We start from the raw sequence: 23,809 nt of genomic DNA, 5'->3' as shown, positions 1-23,809 counted from the left end.
AGGGAAGGGTGCGGTTTCCTTGCGAAGAGAGAATCCTCTCCGCACAGCACCCGCGATCCTTTCCTTAGCAAGAGGCGAGTCAGGGGACACGACCGGCTGAGGCGCCCAAGATCACGCCTGGTGTGGGGGAGGCAGCGTGGGCGGCCTTGTCTCCCTCTCCCCGAATGCTAGAAGCCAGAGGGACGTTTGGGGAGAGGAACGGAAGGCCTTTTCCACACAGCCCAGACTGGAGCCCCCTTGGCGACGGCCACCAATCTGGGCAGCTTGGAAGGGCAGGCGGATGCAGGGCGGACAGCGGGCTACCCACGGCTGCCAGTCCTGGCACACGGCCTCCAGCTGGGGGGCTGCCAGCCAGGACTCAGCGCTGCAGGGGGCCTGGGCAGGGGGGTGCTGCTGGCCCCGCCTGTGGGATCGTGTGCGAGGCCAGTGTGGCCACCGCGTGGAAAGACGTGCTCTGATCCAGCGTGGCTCTTCTGAGGGTCTCACATCCTTACCAGAAAAAGGCGGCCACATGTTCCTTTTCTGCCAGTGATGTACCCGGACTCAGGGGCCTTCCCCGTGTCCCCATCCAGGCACTGGCCCGAACCTCCCTGCTTCACTGCAGCAAGCCAGCCGCCTCGGGGGACTTCCCAGCCCGTGCTCCGCAGAAGAAAGCGCACCTATTTTCCCCCTTTGTGCTTTAGAGGACAAATTGTTTTTGTCGTTTCTTGCGTTTGCATTTCTGAAATTCAGATCCAGCTCCTTCGTATTATGGATGTCAATGTATGTTTCAGAAAAGGGAATGGAAGACAAACAAAGCATCCCCTAACTTGTGTGTGTGTGTGTGTGAATGGGTGGGGAACGATCAACCCCAAACCAAAATTGGCTCCCTGAGAGTCCTTGCTGTGCGGGAGGCGTGCACTGCTGCCTCCTCCTGGCTGATCTGGGAACTGCAGCCTTTTTTACACCCACAGTCAAGGGAGTGGAAGCCTTTGCTGACTTGAACAAAGGAAAAACTACTGCAGCTGGGGACCTGAAGTCACCCACGTGAGGGAAGGGAATTTATTTATTTATTTATTTGTTCATTTCTTAGATTCACACCCTGCTTTTGATTTATGCCAACCCAAGCGGGAAAGGCCCGTCCCCAGATACTTTGCCAGGGCTGCATCCCTCCCCCACCCCCGCCCCGGCAAACCAATAAGCCCAAATGGGGAAAAACCTATGAAAGAGATTCAAATGGGGAAAATTACTGTGGAATCAATAAGATAAGACTGATTTTGCTTGGCACTCACTAAGTTTGAATTCAATACCAGTGGGACTTTTCTGTGTGTATTTTCACTTTGGGATCGAAGGAATGCACATTCGAGAGCGTTCGCACTTTGCTTCCACCGCCCGCAGGGCTGCTCCCGCCCCCCGTCTCCCCACGAGGCGCCACCGTGCCGGCCCGGCTCCAGCCTCTTCCCCGCTCAGAGCTGTGCCGCCTTTACCTTGTTCACAGCCACGAACCCTTTGGAGCCCACATGGATGCCACTCTGCTTCAGAAACGCCGTTGCTGGCGTCACACCTGCCGGAAAAGTACAGAAAGCATCGCTGGGGGAGGAGCCTCAGAAGCCCCGCCCTCTGCCCAAGCTGCCCCAGGGCCCCCTCCCCCAGTTCATTAGGAAATTGAGGGGCAATACAGAATCATAGTAGGGAGTTGGCGGCCTTCTGGAAGCTTCATCCGTCTGGAAACACCGTGTCAGAATGGGTTTTCCCAGGAATTCTGAGCTCACACACAAAACAGGACCATTCGGACAAATGAGCCAACCCCAGCCAGGCCTCACTGCGCAACATCTTTTAGCACATTGTGTTGCGCAGGACAAACGTCGCAACGGGCGCGTCCCAGGCGGGACGTGGCTCAAAGCCGCTTCAAGCACTTGCGCTGCCATGCCAGGTCACAAGAATTAAAAATCTAAAATGCAACACAACAGAGCACAATGCAAAACCTTCCACACGCAAACATCTTACATGGACACAGCTACAGCAAAAAGCAGAGAACAACAAAGTCCCAGACCTGATACCACAACAAGAATTACACAACCTGTCAAACGCCTGGTGGCAGCAGAAAGCCTTGACCCAGCCCCAGAGATGGCAATATTGGTGCCTGGCAGCCCTCGCTAGGGAGCCACAACTGCGACTGGGGCCACAACTAGGAAGGCCTCCCCCTTGCCCAGAGCTTCCTGTAAGGACAGACTCGGAGGAGGCTCCCCAAAGTCCCCCCGCCAGCCCCTTGCCTGTGCCGATGACGCAGACGTCGGCCCGGAGCACCTTCCCGCTCTTCAGCACAACCTCCTTGAGCTTCAGGGTGGAAGCGGAGAGACAAGCAACATCAAGCCACAGTGAGATATTTTATTTTATTTTATTATTCTATTTTATTTTTTTCCTGCTTTTGGATACCATTCACAGCTAACAACACTCTCAGAACACTTTACATCTTTCACTCAGCTGGCGCTGCTGCTCTCCACGCTGACAAGGGCACGGGACAAATGGCACAGCTGCTCTGCACCGGATAGACTGGACCATGGGCTCCAGCATCGGCAAACGCATCCGACTCACCTGGATGGCACCACGCTGGGGAAGGCTGCTTTCTACCACTCACACAGGCACCAGCCCAGTGCAGAAGGACCTCGTTCCGTTCGGAGGCCTGTCCCCGGAATGTCCGCACGGGCGGTACCCGACCCACTGCGCCATGCCCCCCATTTCCTCTGCTGCTCCCAGGGTTTGCTGCCTCCCCCCCCCACTGCTTGTGGAATCAATCGCTCGCACGTGCCCAAGGCAATCACGTGAGCAGAGCCAAAGCAAACCTTGGCCTCCACAAGAAAGCCAAGCTGGCTGCGTTGTCTCACTCTGCGCATGCACTGAGTCATAAAGACTCATCCCCCAGGATAACTCCCGTGGGGAACCGGACTCTTCCCAGAGCTAGGAAAGCCTTTGCCAATACCGCGCCCTGCCTGGGTGTTGGACCACAACCCCCCGATCCGATCCCAGCGCTGGCGGTGCTGGCGGGGAAGGTGGCCACTGCAACCCACCGTGGCCGGAGGGCCTGGGCTGGGTGGGCCTTGTGCGACGTGGCACCTTTCTCGCGGGGAAGGCGCTGGCAGCTGGACCTCGCCTGGGCGCCGTCAAAGCGGGAGCTGCAACTTTGGGCGACGCTCTCGCCCTCCTCCCCGAAGCTCCTCTGAGCAAATCTCAGCTCGCATCCTACCTTGCCCTCCTGATCCCGTAGTTCCGATACTTCGGTCTGCATGTAGAACTTCACCCGGTTGTTCTCAAACATCTGCTCCGGAGCAAGAGGGGAGAGGGGGAGACTCAGGGGCTTCCTCCGGCAGCCAGCCGAGCCAGACGTCGGCCTCCCGCGGGCGGAAGGCTGCTGCCATTACCTTCATGATGGCACGGCCGACCTTCTCCCCAAAGATCTTCCTGAAGGGCACTTCTTCGACTTCCACCACAGAGACCGAGTGGGCCTTCTCCGAAAGATAAGCTGCCACCTCCATCCCTGGAACATGGAGCCACCGGTGGGACATGGCGAGGCTGGTGAAGTGCCCCGAGCCACCCCGAGGAGGCACCCAGGACGCCGATGGCGCGGCCACAAGCAGCCCCGGAAGGTTTGCGTTCATGAAGGGCAGCAGAGCAGCAGACCCGACTCCTGGGGCCAAGTGGGGGTAGGACGCACCTCTGCGCCCGTGCAGAGCGCAGCCAAGCGGCCGTGACCCGTCCATGTGGACTGCGGCCACGCGGGCCGGCCCTGTCCGTCCGTCTGCCGCCCTGCCACCTTTAACGAGGGCCACCTCATAGCTGGGAAAAGGCCACGGGGCAAGGCCTCTCTCGTGTGGCGCCTGGTGGGGCAAAGGGAAACCACGGTGGGGGCTTCCAGGCAGAACTTTTGTGGTGTGATTGGCCTGCTAGAAATGGGCGTCTGTGGGGGGACGACAGTTTCCGGATGTCCTCATCTTCTATTTGCAGCCCTCCCGCATTTTCCTACTACTTCTTCGATCATTTTTACTTTAAAAAAAACCAAACATCCATTACGGGCACAGTCCTACACCTGCTCAGATGGAAAGAAGCCTGAGGCGCCTTGCATCCCCCAGCGTGCAGGGCTCTCCCCGCAACAACGCGAGGAGCTGCACCCCACGAGGAGAGCGGTGGAGGGAGCGGCGGGGCAGAGGCGGCCATGCAGCCAAGCCAGCGCTTCTCTGCATCGCAGGACCGGGCAGCCCCTTCTGCTGTCCCATTTACTGCTGCAGAGGCACAGAATGTATGTTTTCGAACGGGGAAAAAGAACCGCAGTGGAAAAGGTGGAAGGGCAAACCTGCCCTGAGTCCGCAGAAAAGGATGGTGGATCTCTGCTGCCCCTGCGGTCCCAATCCAGCCTGCCATGACCTGCCGGTGGCACCGCCTCCTCCTTCCTGGAGCTCTGTGCCATCCCTCCACTGCCAACTGTTTGGTGATTTTTCCAGCTTTTGTGTCCTTTCCTCCCATTCTCAAAGGCTGAAATGCTGCCTTTGCAAAGTAGAAGAGCTTTCAGCTACTGTATTTGGGGAATTTTTTATTTTGTATTGTATTTTTTGGATTTTTAATGTTTATATTTATTGTAATTTATATTATAATTACTTTTATTTATTGTTGTGAGCTGTCCCGAGGCTTCGGCGAATGGGGCGGCATAAAAATGCTTTAATAAATAAATAAATACATAAATAAATTTAGTCTCACTCCGTTTTCCTTGCTCACTGCCCATTACTGAAATTTGATCCAGAGGTTCCTTACCTAGAAACGAGGCTCCCACAATGACCACATTCTTGCCGGTGGCCAATTTTACCACTCGGTTGGAGTCTTCCAGAGTCCGGATAGTAAAAACATTCTCCACCTCTTTACCCTTACAGCTAAGGGTTTTGGGCCTGGAAATACATGAATTCAGAGAGAGAGCAGGGCTGAAAAAGAATTCTACAAAATGCGGGTTTGGTAAATGTTAAACATCTGCAATTTGGAGAGCGACATTCGAAGCTGCCACGCAGCCTGCAGGCCTCAGCAGCTGCGGTCTCAGATGTGTGCGCTTGTGAGGAACCCTCCCGAACACAAGCGCGGGAGCAGACATCTGTCCAGGTGCACGCTAAAGGCTGCTGCGCACTCCGTTGCGGGTCCTTGATCAGACACTATTAAATGCTGCGATGTCACGTCCCCTGCCAAGCGCGCCCTGCCTCAGGGCAGCTCCTGCGCAGGGCACCCGCGACCTCATGCTGGTCATCAGGTACTGTCCAAAGCTGACAGCAAAGGCACATTTCGAAGCTCCGCGTATTCGCAGCCAGAGAAAATGCAGCACTCCGTTTGCGGCGGAGAAGGGTGGGCTGGTTCCTTCGCCCTGAACAAAGGCCCTTCCGCGTCGCACAGTGGCACAGGGCAGCCCCAGATCACTGCGGTACGCATGCGCTGACGTGCTGTGGCAGGATCACGTTCATTCAGCAGAGAGCTCCGACTCACCCAGCCCCGTGCTGAGGCGGCTGGCCGGCACCCTGCCTGGTTGGACCTGGCACTGCCCCCCCAGAGCACTTGGCTGAACTCCACGGGTCCCGCTCTGGCCGGCCCGGAAGCAGCGGCGGGACTCACCGCCCGTGTGCTGCCCATCATGGCGGGGCTGCCGCTGAGCCCGCCCACTCCCCCCAGGGTGGCACCGTCGTCCCCCGTGCCCACGAGCCGGAGACGTGGGCCGCGGACACGCCCGCACCTGGCCACCTGGCCGGTGGCCCGGCAGCGACTCCTCAGCGAGGGCAGGCAGAGGGTCTCCCTGCGGGGCAAGGGGCAGCTCGGCGGCCTGGCCCCCCCTCGCTCCGCCCGTCCGAAGGATGCGCCGACTTGCGTGCGCCAGTACTTTGCCTCCGCCTTACGTGCTTCCGGTTGCAAGCAGCAGTTTGTTATACTCCATCCTGAACCCATCTTTGAAGACGGCCGTCTTGTTCTTGACATCCACGGCGACAACCTGAAACGATTCCCCGGATGGTTAAAAGGAACATCCGCAGGGAACGTCCCGGCATGCCTCTTCAGCCCCCTCCAAGGCCAGGTCCAGACCTTGGAGAAGCAGCTGGTGCGCATCTTTCAGTGCTGGCTGCAAGATGTGAGGAGGTGGGGGGGGCGTTGAGTTTGGACCCCCAGCTCAGATGCCGAGCAACTCCAAAGCTGGGACTCTGGGTGGCCTGAGACCCACCGTTGGGCGGCCCCCAGACTGTCGCCGGGCCATTTCTTAAGCTACGCTGCTTGGCAAATCCCTCATAAAGTTTCCTCTGCTTGCCGAGGCGGGACACGACGCCCCTGGCAGAAAGTGAGCGAGGCAGCTCCTGGGCCAGTCCTGGGCCGCTCCCCCCGTGCCCACAAACCCCCCCCCTCCTCCCCGCGCAGCCCAGGCGCCCGGCGGGAGGCAGGCACAACTCCCCTGCGGCGCGGAGCGGAGCGGAGCGGAGCGGGCGAGCCAGCCAGCAGCCAGCCCGGCGGGGGGCGGAGCAGGGCAAGCCCCCGACCAGCGGCCCTGCAGAGGCTCCCGGGCGCGAGCGCGGAAGGCGCCGGCAGGACCGTGAGGCGCGCCTGGGGCGCCGCCTGCAGGCGCAGCTCCACCAACGCAGGGGCGAGAAGCCTCTCTGGGCCCGGGGGCCCGGCTCCCCCGCGGGGCCGCATTCCAGCCGTGGGCACAGCCACAGGCAAAAGGGCGGGGCAAAGCCCTCCTCTCCCGCGGCGCTCGGCGGGGCTCCCGGCAGGCCGGGGCTCCTCCATCTCCTGCAGGGCCACCCACCCCTCCCGCCAGGCCCGCCGGCAGGGCCGCTGCGCTTCCTTCCAGGTCCCCGGCCGGCCGATGGCCCGGACCCGAAGGCCACACGCCCGGCGTGGCAGCGCCTCTGCTGGCCAGCCCCAGCGCGCTCGCCCTGCTCCTTCTTTGGGCCAGAGAAGGCGGCGGCCGGCAGCTCGCTGTGCCCCCGCCGGTGGGTGGGGGCAGGAGGAAGTGCCTGCTGACGACCCCCGCCCACCGGCCACTGGGAACAGCTACAGGGAGGGGGGCCACTTGGCGCTCCCAGAAGAACCCTGGGAGGCTGTGCCCCGGTGGCCGGCCCGGGTCCGTGGATGACGATTCGCCCCCGGAGACCCGTGGGGGCTCGGCACCCCATTCACCCTTGCCATCCAGGCTGTGGGGCCAGAAGGCAGCCCCACCACCTTTGCCGTGGGGGCAGTACTTGACTGCACTCAGCTGCCCAGCAAAGGACCAGGCCGGGGAGCAGGGAGGGCGCTGGGCTGGGCTGGGGCTTGGGGAAGCCGGCACCCAGCCCCCCCTCAGCCCCGGCACGGACTTCATGGCTTCACCTTCCTTGCAGGGCTGTCAGGAGGACAAAATGGAAAGGGAGAGAAAGGACTGCGTGAGCTGGTTTGGGTTCCTCACAGGGAAAAAGAAGGGGTACACAAGGACGGACGGACGGACGGACAGGCAGCAGGAGTGCTTTCCCAAGCGTAGCCCTCAAGAGACTTCCTTCCTCAGGGCTCAGCAGAGGACAGTAGCTTTCTCCAGCCCGTCGCCGACTGGAGAGAGGAGTTCTTCCCTGTAGGGCGAGCGTGGTGAGCCGAGGAAGCTGCCAGGGGAGTCAGCCCGGCCTTCTCCGGCATCTTGGCCTCGCCCATTCTCCTGCCTTCTCCTGAGATTTGCCCCACTTGATTGTGTGCAGGCACATGGAGCGTGGCCCCTGGGGGTCCCAGCGGAGCAGCAAAGTTATGCTCTCCCGCTTATTCCAGGACAGGCATGGTGCTCGACCGGACCGCTCCCTCCCGGGATGGGGTTCCTCAGCCTTGTGTGCCTGCACCTCGACCCAGCCCGTCACTGGAACGGGGCCCCTTCAAGCTCCCCCAGAGTGGAATCTTGCCCTCGGCCAGAGCAACGCATCCTGCCCTCCTTGCAAGCAAAGAAGCTGGAGACGCGGCTCCCTTTCTGAAAAGACTCAAGACTGAAGCTGAAGACTCAAGAACCCTGGTGCCCTACAGACACGTTGTACTGTAAACTTCCATTAGAGGCAATGATGGGAGTTGTAGTCCAATCCTTCTGGAGGGGGGGCAATCCAGGGAACACTGCATGAAGCACCCCACACCTGGAGGTCTACTGCCCCCCCATAAACACATGTGCAGGCAAACATACCTGCATCTCCGTCAGGACCTCAATGTCGTGGGTGCGGAAGAATTCTTTGGGGCGCAGAGCGATCTGGTCTGCATGAGAATCCATTGACTGCAACGAGAAATGGCCCCGTCTTCTGCAAGGGTACCACTGAGGGCCCCCACGGAGCCGGGCCCCCCCCAGCAGGGAGACGTGACCTCCCCCCAGCGGCCCCAGAGACTGGGCAGTGGCCAGGAGAAGCGCCTGAGCGGTGCCGCGGGGCCTCCCCACTCCTCGCCCAGGCTGGAGCTGGCAGTGCGAAGGCGCCGGGGGCCCTGCAACCAGGCAGGGCGACCGACCGGAGAAGCCCTTGCTAGGCTGGGCCAGGGCTGGGCTGCTGGCTGAGGAGAGAGTCCTGATCCGAGGACCCCAAACCCCCCACATAGCCAGGAGGAGATCCGGAGGGGCACAGGGAGGCCTGCCGTGGCACGTGAAAAGCAAAGGGGTCAGGAGACTGTCAAACTGGCAGCGCAGCCGCCTGAGGGAGGGCGCACGCAGCGGCACGGACCTTGCTTAGCTTGGGCCGGTCGTAGGGCAGGTGCCGGTCCATCGTACACATCACGATCCGGTCCGAGAAGCCTTCTTGGCGCAGTGTTTCTGCACACACCAACCCAGCAGGGCCTGCACAGACGGCGTGGTTCTTCAGCGGAGGCAGTGGCCCTGGTGGCCACGTGCCCAGGGAGAGGCCTCCAAAACGCGGGGAGCTGGGCCACTCCACACGTGTGTGCGCGCGCGCGAGTTAAGCACCTGAGCACGGGGCAGCTTGCATGGAAGCCCCGCTGGCCAAGGCCGGCCACCGCCGATTGCTGCCCCCACGGCAGAGTCCAGCCCTTTAGCCCTGGGAAGCTTTGCTCGCAAGGGTCATGGGCGGGCAAGCGTCCCAGGGCCCAGGCCTCCCCCGGAGGGACCTGCACGGTGGCGGGGCGCGCACGAGCGCTCCGTGGCCGTCCCCACGCCCAGCCTCGCCCAGCCTGCCGCCCTCCAGGAGTGGGACTGCGATTCCCACCAGCCCCGCCCGGGAGCATCAGCACGGGAGGCGGGGGCTGCATCCCCAAGGCTGTCCAAGGCTGTTTCCCCGGAAGCAGCGTCGTCTCGTTGGTTCTTCCTGACAGCGACTCCTTCCCAGCACATGCTGCATCCCACCTCTGGGGGGGGCATGAGCACCCCCCGCACCCCCAGGGCCGCCGCTGCCGCCGTGTCTGCGGCCTGCCTGGCCCCTCCTACCTGCCCCGATGATGAGGACGTTGGTGCTGCTGACGCTGTGGTTGCTCAGCGAGATGCACTTGGCCATCACCTTCGTCCGCCGTTGCGCCTGGAGCGCCTTTTGGGCCAGTGAGGAGACAACGCTGGGTCAGCCACCGTCCTGCTGTGGAGTGGGGGCTCCCAGCGCCAAGGCTGGAAAGCCCCAAGGCCCCCCCAAGGCCTGCCCCCACACATGGAGAGGGGAAGCTCCCGAATGCGTCCCTGGGGGCAGCGATGCCGCCGGGCCCACTTCAGCTTCCCTGCCATCAGAGCACCGGCGCGCTAACACGCCAGCCGGAGTGCTGAGCTGGATGCGGCAGGCGCAGGCGTGCACCCCACTCAGCCGTGAAGACACCTCTCAGCCTCACCTGCCTCCAGGGCGGAGGGGGGCACCGGGGGGCCACCCGGGGCAGCTGCTGGCCAGCACCACTGGGCAGCACCCTCTCCGCCTTCTTAATTTCTGGACGCTCTTCTCATCATACCGCTTTTGTCCACCCAGGGCTTTGGCAAGGGGCTGGACGGGTACGTCCATAAGGGAATGTGCGCTTGCACAAATTTTTGAAAATGTAAAAGGTGCACATCATGTCTGATGCGAGACAGAAAAGAGGCAAGATGGATGGCCGGGCCAGCATCCCACTTCCCAGAGACATTCCTGCCACACGAAGAAGGCAAGCGCGCACGGCAGACGAAGCACCCGAGGGACGGCTTCTGGAAGTGCACCTGCTCCTCCCCACGGCCTGTGCCTGTCGCCTGTGCAGCGCAGGCCTGGCATCGTGCTGCACTCCATTTCCCCAGGTGATGCCAGTGCAACAGGCAAAGCCCGACTCCATTCCTGCCTCCAGCAAAATCCCTGCATGGCGGCCGCTTATCTGTCCCCCGTGGGCAAGAAGTCCCACTTTGCTTATTGCATCAGAAACGAGAGCGGTCTCCTTCACCGACAGGCGCATTCCTGCCTCTGCCGGTTCCCCATGACATTCCTGAACTGAAGGGATTTACTTCTGAGTAAACCTGCCTAGGTCATGTGGTGAGATTTTGTGCTGGGATCCTAGATCCAGCAAGGTAAAACCTTACCTGTTTGCTTGCTCGAATGTACACCTTCTCTTTCTCAATTTTCACCTACGAGTAAACATGAACCTTTAAAAACTGCATGTTCTAAGTTCTAACATCATTAAGATTCAAAAGGACTCATCACAAAGCAAAAGCAGAAACGCCCACCAAAGGAAAGGGGCCCGGGAAAGACCCGCTGATGGTTCTGGGGTGTGCCCATCCAGGTGTGCCACAAGTGGCGTGCCACTGGGCCAGGTTTCCCCTGCAGCGACATATGGTGCCAGCACAGAGGAACTCTGGGGACCCAAAGGAGCCGTCGTGGGCCTTCGGTGCCCGCCAGGGAGGGACGTGAGGGATCCCAGGTGCATGCGGCTACCAAACCCAGGGAGTCCTCACCTGAAATTTGGGCAGGCTGTCCAGCCCCGGGAAGTCTTCTATGTCCCCTGTGGCAATGTTGAAGCAGGCTCCGTGCCAGGGGCAGCGGACACGGCCTTTGGACAAGACCCCTGCAGAAAGGCGGGGAGGGAGGGAGCTGCAGGCAACATTCTCACCTGCCGCACCGTACCTGCTGCTCCTCAGGCTTCTGTGCATTTCTCAGAGTTGCAAGCAACTAACAGGATGGGGAAGGAGGCAGCCTGGGATGTGCACAACACTAAGAGGGCCCGGCGTGTTGCTGTGTCCAAACCCATGTCCACAAACACACCATAGCTTGCTAAGCGGCTATAAACTTCAAGCGGAAGCGTCTGGTTGGCCTCTGAAGACCAGCTTCTTTAAAACACGGCGTGCCAGGATGCTTACCTCTAGGATGAGGTTATTCCTGGCTTGTTTGCCCTGCTGCCTACCCTGAAAGTGCCCAGCAAGAGCAGCCTGAAAATCAAAACACTGGAAGCAAGCAAAACGGGCGGCAGAGAACCACGAGGGCAGGAGCAGGAGCAGGGAGGGGACGCGTGGCTTGTTTGCTTGTGCGCAAGGCGGCGTGCAGCCAAAGCCACAAACCACGGTTAACAGAACCCAGCGGATAACGGAGTTGCGCAAATGAAGGTGTCCCAGGAGTTCAATCGTTTCACAATATGCTGAATGCTTCTTTATCATGTGCAGAAGCGCCCATGAGCCTCTATCTCCTCGAGAAGCGACCACTCCCCAGTCCGGCCCTCCAGCTGCCACTAGCGCTAGACCAAAGCCATCTGGATGGCACCGGCTGGGAAGGCCACGTTCTCACTTCAGAACCCGAGGCAGATCTCAGGGCCGCGCTACACTGCAAAGCCAAAACGCCATGGCAATCGGCCATATTCTGCAATTTGCATGATTTACATGATTCAGGACATTTGAGCAATTTCGCCTGTTCTGCATCATTTGTATATCGGCTTTGTCACTGTGCTCCCACCCAAGCAACTTCAGTGGGAGCTCTTGCTCCTGAGACGTTCTCAGGACTCATTTCTGAGCAAATCCCGATGGCCCTGAATGTGAGAGAGCTTGTTGGTTTTTTAGGAAAGCTGAGATTATCAGAAGCATAATCATGCACCCACCATCACGTCCTTCCCCACCTCAGTGCCCTCCAGATGCACTAGACTACAACTCCCATCATTCCCAGAGAGTTTAGCATGTCTGAAGGATGGCAGGTTGAGGAAAGCAGCTCTACCTCACCTCCTGCGTCTCTTCAGTACCCCCATGAAACCCCAGAATACACGGGGACACCTCAAGATTACGCCTGGTCAGGCATGGACTGCGGGACAGACAACAGACTGACCTTTCACCAGCGGTGCTCCGTAGTGAGGACACTTGTGGCCCATGGCATAAAATTCCCCATTTTCTTTGACCAGCAGTGCCTTCCCACAGCCCAGATCTACCTCTCGCATCCTAGAAGGAAAAGCGTTTTGCTTAAAAAATAGCCTTCACGTTTCCCCAAAGCACATTTGAGTTTCATGCTTGCGCTGTTACCTGGAAGCACGGCAGAGAGAAGGCTGTAGTGCGGATGGGGCATTCATGCGGAGGGCTTCTGCGCAGAGTGACAGAGCTCTGAACCAGGAAGGCCCACCTGTCAAACGCCTTCTCAGCTATGAAACTGGCGGGTGGCCGGAGGCAAGGTGCCTCCCTCGCCTCCGCCTCCAGGTACCTCACACTCATCATATGGCCGGAAGGCAGCAGCAGGTCCACCCTCAGCTCAGAGCAGGATGCAGGGCCCCCATCCAGATTCTAACCCAGTCTGACCAGGCCTGCTTAGCTCCCGAGATTCGGCAGGGTCAGGCACAGAAGAGGCAGGCTTGGCCGAGCAGGGGCTTTGCACGAGTGCCCATCGGAGGGGCTGCTGTCGCACTTCCGCACTGGAAAGGGGCTCTGAGACTGCATAAAACACTCCCGACGGGCTCTGCACGTGGCCCCATTTTCGGACCATGAGGTTTCTGGTTCATACCATCTACCAGGGGTGCCCAAACCGAGGCCCATGTGGCTCTCTGAGCTAATCTTGCGGCTCGCAGAGGCTTGGAGTCCCCTCTGCTCCCCCACCGGCCTTGCCCCAGCTTGCCCTGTTCTTCTCTTGCTTAGTTTAAAAAGCCAGTTTCAGCAGAAGCATCTTGACCCACTTCCTGAGCGCGGGGGGAGGGGGGGCAGCTGCCGCTCCAAAGAGAATTTGCCTGGGCTTTGTGACAGCCCCGAAGGCGGCGATCCCACTGCTGCTGGTCTGCTCTGCAGCTCCGCCCAAAGGCTGGGTGGATTCTGACATCCCAGCAAAGCCTTCTCGGCCTCCCACAAAGCTGGAATGGCCAGGATTCTGCCTGTGGCAAGAGTAAAACTCTGCCACTGTTGATCAACACAACGCTTGCTTTGAGCGGTTCTTGTTTCTAAAGGTCCGTTTCTCCGGAAGGGCATCCCGTAGTTCATGCTGCTGGCATCTGCGTATCTTACCATGCACACGAAACAAAATCATACCCTGATAAGCAGGAACACACCTTCAAAGTCATGATAACTAACTAAATAAACAATATCTGTTCATGTCTTGTGGCTCTCAAACATCCGACTTTAGCATGTGTGGCTCTTCCGCTGAGCAAGACCGCCACCCCAGCACACACGCCACCAACCGCACCCTGGGCACAGCACACACGAAGCGCCAGCAGTGGCACGCGGATGCTCCGCCAGCAGAGCCGCTCCGGAGGCAGTCGCCCCTCTGGGCACACGGCGCGTCCCGGGTGGCTGGGCAGCCCCGACAAGCACCGCCGGGCTGCCCGCTGCTCCTGCTCCGACCCAGGCAGCCGGGCTGCTCCCAGGGTCCTGCCTGCCGGGGGAGTGCACACAAAAACCCAACGGCAAGAGGCAACAGGAGCGGCCGGTGGCCAGGCGGGAGGGAGGTCCGTGGAGCGGCGCTTGCCCGTGGGCCCCTGGAAGCTGGGCCCACCGGAGCCCGGCCTGCTTTCCCTGCCACACAAGGGGCCTCACTGCGCTCCGCGGCCCCTGCCTTCCAGACGAAGCGGGACCCCCTCAGGACTGCCAAGTGGAGCGGCCTGAGCGGGAAGGGCGAGGCAGGAGCAGAGGGGCTCCCAGCACCCTGGAAAGCCAGGTGAGAACAGCCGGGCACGGAGGGTCCTGTGCAGAGACCCGGGCCTCGTGTGCCACGCTGGTCCTCCAAGAGCCTCGCACGCCCGCTGCTTCCGCTCGGCCACGTCACTTCCTGGAGCACCCTTCCCTGGCCTGGCACTCTGGGTGTGTGGGACTACAGCTCCCATCACCCCTGCTGGAGTGGCTGGTGCCCTAGGTGGGGCCTGTGCATCCCCTGACCCCAGCGCTTCGGAAGCTGGCCACTGTGCACGGTGCTGGTGCTGCAATGCAGCAGGGGGCCGGCCGCTGAGGCGGCCCAGGAAGCTGGGGCCAGAAAGCTGCTGCTGCGGCTCAGAGAAACATAGAAACAGAGTGAGTCAGAAGGGTCTCCCGGGCCATCTAGTCTGACCCCCGGCTCCAGCCGGCACTGCTCATGACATGCCCTCCATGTGCATGTCCAGCCTATCCTTGAACACCCGCACCGATGGGGACTCCACAACCTCCCGTGGAAGCCCATCCACACCCTTGGGGTCCTGACTGTCAGGAAGTGCTTCCTGGCATCCAAATGGAGCTTTGGCTCCCTGAGCTTTGCTCCATTGGAGCGCATCCTGCCTTCCTCTGCAGGGGAGAACCGGTCTCTCCCCACCTCCGTGTGACACCCCCTCACATGCCTGTATGTCGCCAACAGATCCCCTCGGAGTCTCCTCTTCTCCAGGCTGAAGAGACCCAGCTCCCCCAGCCTCGCCTCATTCGGCTTCCCCTGCAATCTGGCCACCCTCCTCGTGGCCCTGCGCTGCACGGCCTCCAGCCTGGCCATATGCAGCTGTGTGGCATGAGACTCCTCCAGGGCCGCTTCATGCGCGGCCCCGGCCCTGCCAGGAGCTGTGTGCCCGCTGCTGCTGGGACGGCTTACGAGCAGAAGGGGCCCAAGTGGCAGTTCCGCATTCTGCGCAACTCTGAAGTGATCCAGGCCAAGCTGCTTTTTAGCCATCCAAGCGGGAGCTCGAAGGAAAACTTGTCGCCAGCGTGCATCCACACACCGGGCCTCTCCACTCCCCTTGCCGAAAGCTGCGCCAACGGGAGTCTTGCTAGCAACTCGACTCATAAAGCCTTGCCGCACATTTGAATTTGCCCCAGGCTGTCGAACTCCAGATCAATGGGAGGTGACAGCGTTTGTCCTCCTCTTTCACTGATAATTCTGGCAAGTGAACAGCTTCAGGAAGATACGGGAACTGGAGGCTTGGCTTGCTAAACTGTGAAAAGTACCGACATTGACCATACGTATTTTATACCGAGCCAAGCCAATGTTCTTGATCTCTGGGACACAGGGACCGACGGTGCAAAGGCTGACCTCCGCTATGGTGTTCCACCATCTTACAGAAATCTCATTCACTGATCAGAGGTAATGTGTGTTTCAAATGCTTTCTTACGCATCCAGATTTCTGCCTTTAAAAGTTGCGCTACACTCACTGCCCGTTGTCGAGGTCCTTCACGTAGCACACGGAGGCCTCGACCACGTCCTTCAGGTTCCGGTAGGGGTTGCTCGCCAGGGGGCGCTCCTCCAGTTGGTAATGCCGCGAAGTCCCGTTGGCCTTGTAGGTGATCGGGCTGGCCTTCCCGTTGGGCGACATCTCTTCTTTGGCTCGCTCCTTCTCTGGCAACACTACCTCGATTTTCACTTCAACTGCATGGGCAAACAAAGGCCTCGGTTGTACCTGATGGGCAGGTATCCCGCCCCCCCCGTCCCGTACTTGGCACCAGCCATTGAGGGAGGGGGGAGCTTCATCCGCCTCCAGGGACAGCTGGACGCCTCACCAATTTTTCCCTCGTCAGAACTGCTACATAAAATCTAGACCCACACCACGTCGCAGCACCTGGCCAGGAGCAAGAGCCGTGGCAGTTGAGCTGGCACACCGCGAGATCTCCGACCCGCCATCGGGGCCGTTCCCTCGGACTCTGGAGCGACGGCGTCACTCTAGAAGAGTCCCCAGCCCTCGAGGCGGGGCAGGGAACCGTGGGCAGGCGGGAGGCGTCCTGCCATTGGGGTGCTGCTTCGGCCAAGCGAACTTTGGGCAGCAGTGGAGCCACATACCCGGAGCGCCACTGGTCTTCTCAGGATTCTTCTTCATCTCGTTTTAATGGGAAGCAGACATTGTTTTGAACACAGACTGATGCTCATCAAGGCATCGTGCTACCCGCCCAAAGGAAGTTTTTCCAAGCAGGGTGGTGGACACTGGTAGCTGAAGCCCCATGCCTCGCTGCGTCGGAAGAGACACCCGCCTCTCTTCTTTCTCCAGCCAAGGCAGCCGAGCAGAGCAACAGCCAAGCCACGGGGCAGGGAGCAGTCCCTGCGGGGCCCTGGGCGGACGGGAAGCCCCCGTGGCCACAGGCCTTCCCTGGCCTGCAGAGGCTTTTCAGTGGGGCCATAAACCCTTCTGGCTCCGTGATGGCTCCTCTCTTCAAGCCCCACCCGTTAGGGGCCCCTGGGGGGTTGGGATGGGGAAGGGAAGGGAAGGGAGCCCTAAATGTGTCCCCCCCCCCGCAGGCCCATGGCCAGGGCTGCTTGCTGCAGCCACCTTTGCCCAGCCAGGGGATGTCCGGGACATTGCCACACCCCTGGTATCTCTGGCCCCTGGAGGGCCAGGGGCTCACCTGGCCCCTGCCCCACCCCTGCCTGGAGACTAGCCAATGCCTGCCTTCTGCCAGACGCTGTGCTACAGAAATTCTGTGGATTTTCAGGACCAGCAGGGCTCTCGATCGATCTGCTGGGCATGCAGTACTTTCCACAAGGCTTGCTGAGCCGGGGCTGCTGCCACGTTGCCCGGCTTCCTCAGACAAGCCGGTCTGCAGGCAGCCCAGCTTCACGCTCTCTTCTTGCAGCCCTCCAAGAGGACTTGCCAGCCTGGAGTCCAGCTCGCCAGGGGCTGTCTGCTCCCTTTGAAGCTGCTCTCTGCAAAGCTGCTCATCAGGGCCCAATCTCAGGAGCACTCAGTCTTCGGGGCAACCAAGGCTCTGGGTGATGCCGGGAGACGGACCAACTGATCTCTTGCCGGCTCCAAGCTCAGCCTTGCCTTTGCTAGGTTCCCACAGAAGCTTGAAACCTTCTGCGCATGGGCAGCCCATGGCAGAACACAAAGGACACACAACGGATGCGGCTCTTCCGCACAGGCGAAGCTCCCCACATACCCAGCCCTGCGGAGGGAAAGCCAGGAATGTAATTCCAACACAGCACGAAAAGCCAACTGCGGCCAAGAATGAAGTGGATGGAAAGGAAAGCGCTGGCGTGGACAATACCCTGCAAATTATTTGACTCGGTTTCTGGCCACCAAAGGCCAGCCGCACGAAGAACGTCTTGGGCCCCTCCTGGGGTTCACAAGGGCTTTGGCCAGTGCCCATCGCAAGCAGATTCCACACTGGAAGGGAGGCAGCGCTGGGGCCCCTTTGGGCCCGCTTGGCGTGCAGGCGATGGGCCGCATGTCGGTCGTAAAGGCCCGGTGCGGCTGGCGGGCGGCGGCGGCCCCAGGGCACAGCAGGCCACACGGCTCGCGCATCCACCCCAGCTGCACCCTTCGCGCCTGGGAAGCGAACGCGCCACAAGGCGAAGGCTGGTGCCCCGGGGTCACGTGCCTGCGGCGCACCAGGCACATGCTTGGGCGCCTGGCAGCTGCGCTGGGGAGCCTGCATGAGCCGCAAGGGAAGATTCTATGCTTGGTTGCCCTGTGGGCGGCTTTGCAACATGGACGGGGGGCGGGGAGCCTTCCTCCCCAGCTGCAGCCCCCGGAAGTTCCCCCCCATCACAGGAATTATTTCTTTATTTAAAGTTTTATATGCTGTCCAATACCAAACAGTCTCTGGGCAGCTTACAAACCATAGTGAAGAAAGTGAAGAAAGAAGCCACTTCCCTCAGCAGCGACGGACACGGAGTCTCTGGCCTGGGAAGCCCCCGAGCCCACCCCCATCGGAGGCCAGGCCTTGCTGGCTGAAGCCCCCAAACCGTCTTCCTCTGGCTTGGGCACCCTCCACAGGTGATGGACTACAGTTCCCATAAGCTGCCCAAGGATTATGGGAGCTGTTGTTCAGCACATCTGGGAGGCACCAGGGTCAGGAAAGCTGTGCCACATTTTCGCCCCCAGCCAGGTATCCTGGGCATTTCTGATTTTAGCCGCTCACTTGATGAAGTTCCCCAGCTGGTCATGCAACCTCAGCCAGCGAGAATTTCAGAACACCAAACGCAGCGGACAAAATCACACGAAGGCGCAGAAGTAAAACTCTGCGCTGCCAGCAGCTGAATGCCCCTGGAAGAAGCAGCTTTCAACCCGGCCTAGGGTGACACCAAGGAGGCGCCAGAGCAGGGAACACCAGGACTGGTGACGGGGGAGCAACCCAGGAAGCTGAGCGCGTGCCGGGCAGAGGTGGGGCTGAAACCAGCCCACGGCCCTGGTATGCACCTGTGGCCGCAGGCGGGCGGCGCGGGGGAGGTCCCTTGGAGACAGCCCCCCGGGGCCCCTGGCCCGCCTCCTCCCCTTGGACATGCTCTGCTTCTCCTGTTCCCGTGCCTGTTCCTAGTCCTGGTGGATGCAGACCTTAGAACCACGTCAAGCAGCCACCTCCATGAAGCCACTTGCGTGTCCGTTTTATGTGCCCAGCAGCACTATTTCAGAACGGTCGAAAGGAAGCGGACAAAGAGGGACTGTCTGCTTCCCCACATTAAAAAGCTTCTTGGCTCCACCACCCTGCCCTGCTCGGTAAAAGTTAGCAGGACAGAACATGTTGCTCAGTAAGCCCAGGAGCTAAACCTCGGCCTGATTAAGTGACCACAGCAAACTTTGCTCGCTTTAGTGTGAAGGCCATTCTGGTGCAGGACAGGGCCCAGGAGCATACCAGGGCCATTCAGGATGCGCCCTTCACACGCACAAATTCAAGCCTCTTCTACAGGCCACGCCTGAATACTCCAGAGCTGAGCTGCGAATGATGTTTGTAAACTGTGTGCTTTAGAAAAATAGAGTCTTTCAGCAATGCACATGCTGGAGAATTGTGCATTTTCATGCTTTAGGCAATGTAAACTACAGAAAAGCATGCTTATTTTTCCAGTTCAGACAATAATAAAAACTTCATGATCAAGAAATTACTTCAGGATGAAACTTGGAAAACCTTGCAGCCTCAAACCCCTTGGTTTTCCTAACCCTGTAAGTCTCTTGGATGAAAAACGCACTAACTATACATGGCCTTCCCTTCAAACAAGGAGCAGTCAAATTCTAAATGTTCATACTTCCTTCAGGATCTTCTCTTTTAGGGTGTGCAGAGCTGGGTGATATGGAAAAATTGTGCTTAATCAAGTAATGAATCAGTTAAATGCAGATTATTAATCAGCCACACACCCCCTTTAATCAGCTGACAGCCCCCATTGTTCATTTCGAGACCCTCTCATGATGCACTGATTGGATCCTCATTGAAACCCTCCACCGGTTTCACCTGGGGGGGGGGGGCGCTCCGTGGGCCGGTGCATATTTACCAAGTTCATTCCGTCTACTCTTTTTAAACGTGGGCTTAGGGTTTGTCCAGTCCTCTGGAGCGGCCTCAGTATTCCAAGATTTACTAAAAATCAGCCTGCTCAGGGGTGCAGACAGCTCCTCGGCCAATTCTTTTAAAACTCTTGGCTGCACATGCTCTGGTCCTGCGGATTTAAAAATGCTCAACTTCAGTAGATGCTCATCTGCCCCTCCTGCAGCAGGCGCCTTGTCCAGAGTGCGTCCCACCTACTGTCCCGACGACGCGGAGCCCTTTCAGTGCGACTGCAGCAGTTTTGAGGATGCGAGAAAAGCAACTAGAACAGCCCAAAGGCTGCCCCGGGGAGCGCCCTGCCTTGCGCCAAGGCCGGAATGGGGGCCCGGGCAGGGCACACGAACTGTCGCGCCCCCACGCAAATGGGTCCCAGCCGCTCCCTTCCGGAGGCACGCGGCTTCTGATCCAGGCAGTGGTGTGTGGCCAGCATGACTGACGGAGGCAGACAGCCGGGGTCGTCGTCATGTCGTCCGGCCCCCCTGGAGACCACCCTAGCTGGTGGCCGTTACATCTCCTGCACCGCTCGAAGGAGGCCTTCCTTCTTGACACATCTGCTGCACAGATGGCGGTGGGGCGAGCCAGCCCCCCGCCCGGCCAGGGTGTGCCAGGCAAGGAAAGGCACAGGCCGGCCTGGGAGGGAGCAGGTCCCTTTGGACTCCGAGGGGCTGGCTCCTGAGCAGGCACGTCTGTGTGCCATTTGCACGTGCACACACAGCACGTCAGCTTCCATTCGGGCCGTGCGGGGTGGCTGCCCTTGTGCTCCCCGCCTTCTCCCTCCGCAAGTTGCAGGGAGCCAGGCCAGCATGGGTTGCTGGCCCTTTGCTTTGGCTCAGGCGGGGCACAGGAGCAGGCGACGCCACGAGAGGGCCACGGAGCAGGCCGCGGGGGCTAGCAGTGGGCAGGCATGCTGGCAAGTGCTGTGGCACCCCCCCCCCCCCCACACACACACACTAATTCTGGTCCTGCCCAGAATAGCCCCTCCATAAAACTACTGAAACCTACACCCAGCCCGAGATGTTTCAACATACGCACCATTCCATTGGGAGCATCAGCTGGAAGTGTTCCCAGTGCCCATATTTCCAAAGGACAGAGCGAGTGGCTCGTGTTGTGAGCAGTAAACCAGACTCTGCACTCTTGAATTCTAAGTCAGTCCCCCCCCCGCCCCCCCGGCCAGCGACAAGCTGCTCAGAGGTCCATTCCATTCTGCCAGTGGCCTTCTTCGCGCCTTCTCCAAATTGCACCCACTTTCGCTGTCGGCCTTTCTCAGCTCCAGGGTTCCATCCTACCTTCCCAAAGGCTGGGAGCGATCGCTGGCCTTCTGCGTGTCGCTTGCCCCTAGCTCCCAGGTGCACTTCCACCGGCTGCGCCAGCTGGGGCTGATGGGAGCTGCACTCGACACCTCCCCCTCCCTTGACTTAAGCGGAGGGACGACCTGCTCAGCTTTTTCCCTGTCATGAACGGCAACGAGCTTGTGGCAGGGCTCCTCCTTCCACACCTTCACCTGAGCGCAGGGCTGGGAGTGTGGGGGGCAGTGGACCCCCATGGGTGCTGTCCCCCCATTCCAAGCCCAACAAGTCCACTGGAATACTAAACCCTGTTCAAGCGTTGTCTGCTGGCGAGGAAGCGGCCAGCAGCTCCCCCAGGCCTTGTGGGAACCAGGCTCTGAGCCTGGATGCCTCTGCTCTGTATGGGAACCGACTGCCTGCAGCTGCTCCGTGGCAGGGAAGGGGCGGCTGAACACGCCCAGGGGCTTTCCTGGCATCCCCCTGCTGGCAAGCTGGGCCACAGCTGGCCATCCGCGCCCATTCCTCCTCACTCAGCAGCCCTGAGCCTGCACACGCAAAGACCGCGGCTTGGTGGCATCCCGCTGCCAAGCCCTCGGATGGGTCAGGGTCTCCAGCACTTAGCCTGGGCCCAGTGTCCCAAGAAGGAGGTCACTGGACACCGAGCGCATTTCGGTGATCTACAGAGCGTGTCCAGGAAGTCACGAGAACGAAGCCCCTACGCTTGAGACGGGCTCTGTGCCGGGAGAGGCTGGCCAAGGGCGCTCAGGTGGGGTCCCGGTGCACGTGAGAACACCGATCAGCTGCGTTCCAGCCCTGCCAGAGTTGAGCCATTCCCGTTCGTGGCACCCTGCTCAAGCGCCTCGTATTCAGAAAAATGCAAGCAAGTTTGGAGCAGTGGCACGCGATAAAATTGTGCGAAATTGAGTAAAATGCATCGGAAACTTTGGAAATAGTGAGGAAAGCTTACGGAGAAGCTGCGCTATCATCTGCACAAGCATACCGATGGCGCGACCTGAGATCGGCTCAGCTTGGATCCTTCATCACGACAACACACAGAGGCACAGGGCTTCGGCCGTCAGGGAGTTTTGGGCTGGAAACACCTCATGGGGCTTCCCATCCACCCCTCAGCCCCGACTTGGCTCCTTGCGGCTTTTTCATCCTCCCAAGGGTGAAGAACGGTTTGAAAGGACACCATTTTGGCCATATGGATAACATCCAAAGAGCCACTACACGGGCTCTGAACGCCATCCCACCGGAAGACTTCCAGGGATGCCATGAAGAACGGAAAAATTACTGGGAGCGTTGTGTGCACTCACAAGGTGCCTGCTTTGAAGGAGACACTGTTCAATTGTAAAAAAATTCAGTAAAAGAATTCTGAAAATACAATTCCCATCACTTTCTGGACACACCTCGTCAGGTTTATCGACAGATGTATTCAGCCTAGTGAGAGGAGCCGCAGCGCTCGGGAAGCCAGGGAATGCTGGTTCCACGTCAGATGTGTAGGGGACGCACAATGGCGTAGGGTCTCCTACAGAAGCCCCCACTAGCGCCCCTTGATCCGGGCTGTCTGCGTGGCACGGCCTGGCAGCCCATGGTGGGAGTATTCACCTGTGGGGCCACCACAGTGTGTTGGGGGCCCACAGGCTTGCTGTGCCTGGTCATGCCACACACACCGAGATGGCAAGGGGTGCAGACAACCCTCAAACAACCCTTAAAAAGTCAGGGGTTCTTTGAGGTTTGCACCACAAGACAAGCCATGGCGCTCAGCAGCACGAGCCCAAGGACAAGGCATGGGCTGCGGTCCCACGACAACCCCGCCAGTGCTGAGAAACAGGCTGCTTCCTGTAAGTTCTTGGGCCATTCCAGCTCCCATTAAAAGACACCCGCAGAACATGACCTGCTTTCTTTTGTCCCTTATCAGGCCCTTGAGAGGTTCTGCCTCCAGGTCTCCACGCTGAGAACTCTCCTTTCAGAAATCTCAGAATCTGGGGCCAGACTATGCAGTAACCCACACTCAGTCTGGGCTGAGTCTGGGCTGAATGAGGGCTGTGGAACCATCGACAGTTACCGAATCATTAAAAGTAGTCTTCCAAATCACGAGAAGTAGCAGTTCCTCTCTAATCCTCACTAGTCAGACCTCACCTGGAATACTGTGCCCGGTTCTGGGCACCAAGATTTAAGAAAGATGCAGAAAAATTAGAAAGGGTCCAGCAGAGGGCAACAAAAATGATCCAGGGTTTGGAAACACTGCCCTGTGAGGAAGGGCTGAGAGAAGTGGGCACGTTCAGCCAAGATCTCTTCTTGCAGATGCCAGCGTGTAGGATACAGATTCAGGCTGGACATGAGGAAAAGCTTCCTCACTGTCAGAGAAATGTGACATTGGAACCAGCAGGGGGTTGGACCTAATGGACTCCATGGCCCCTTCCAACTCTACTATTCTATGATTCCATGAAGGCCATGTGATGGTGCTGAAGGCAAAAATATGCAAGAAACATTCTCGCCAGGGGAGACCTGGAATTCCTGAGAGCGCTGCCCAGGGCTGGCTGACACCTTGGCCCAGCTGAGATCTACCCCAGACTGTGGGGTTGGTTCATCCACAGAAATTAGTTTCATAGCACAGTCTTCTCCATGTTTACTCTGGAGCAAGTCTAGCTATATTTAGGGAGACTGAGAGAACCGGGCATGTTCAGCCTTGAGAAGCGAAGACTGAGGGGGGACATGGGATCCCTCTAGAAGGACCTCAGAGGCTGCCACAAGGAGGAAGGTCAAGCTCTCCTCTCACTGATACCAGAGTGTAGGACATGGGATAATCAAGTTGGGACAACCCAGTTTCAGGCTGGACATCAGGAAGAGCTTCCTCACCGTCAGAGCAATAGGGCAGTGGGACCAGCTGCCAAGGGAGGTGGGGGGCTCTCTCAGACTGGAGACATTCAAGGAGAAACTGGGCAGCCCT

The 23,809-nt window shown here is 59.4% G+C and overlaps 1 protein-coding gene across 1 annotated transcript in view; it reads right to left on the bottom strand.

The window, feature by feature from the left end:
• The window catches only part of AIFM3 (apoptosis inducing factor mitochondria associated 3), a 39,208-nt gene that overhangs the window by 8,556 nt on the left and 6,843 nt on the right, over positions 1-23,809 (bottom strand). Inside the window, exons 2-14 of the mRNA XM_044444271.1 lie at positions 15,479-15,692; positions 12,228-12,337; positions 10,877-10,986; positions 10,505-10,549; positions 9,416-9,512; positions 8,700-8,812; positions 8,177-8,263; positions 5,898-5,989; positions 4,783-4,913; positions 3,399-3,514; positions 3,224-3,295; positions 2,253-2,316; positions 1,467-1,543 (exon numbers count right to left, since the gene is read on the bottom strand). Coding sequence (XP_044300206.1) covers positions 1,467-1,543; positions 2,253-2,316; positions 3,224-3,295; positions 3,399-3,514; positions 4,783-4,913; positions 5,898-5,989; positions 8,177-8,263; positions 8,700-8,812; positions 9,416-9,512; positions 10,505-10,549; positions 10,877-10,986; positions 12,228-12,337; positions 15,479-15,692 — 1,328 coding nt within the window. The remainder of the gene's footprint in view (positions 1-1,466; positions 1,544-2,252; positions 2,317-3,223; positions 3,296-3,398; positions 3,515-4,782; positions 4,914-5,897; positions 5,990-8,176; positions 8,264-8,699; positions 8,813-9,415; positions 9,513-10,504; positions 10,550-10,876; positions 10,987-12,227; positions 12,338-15,478; positions 15,693-23,809) is intronic.

This window comes from Varanus komodoensis, unplaced genomic scaffold (genome assembly GCF_004798865.1).
Source record: "Varanus komodoensis strain SLA01 unplaced genomic scaffold, ASM479886v1 scaffold44_3, whole genome shotgun sequence".
NCBI lineage: Eukaryota > Metazoa > Chordata > Lepidosauria > Squamata > Varanidae > Varanus > Varanus komodoensis.
The sequence above is the reverse complement of the archived record's forward strand: the minus strand, read 5'-3'. Positions and strand labels throughout refer to the sequence as shown.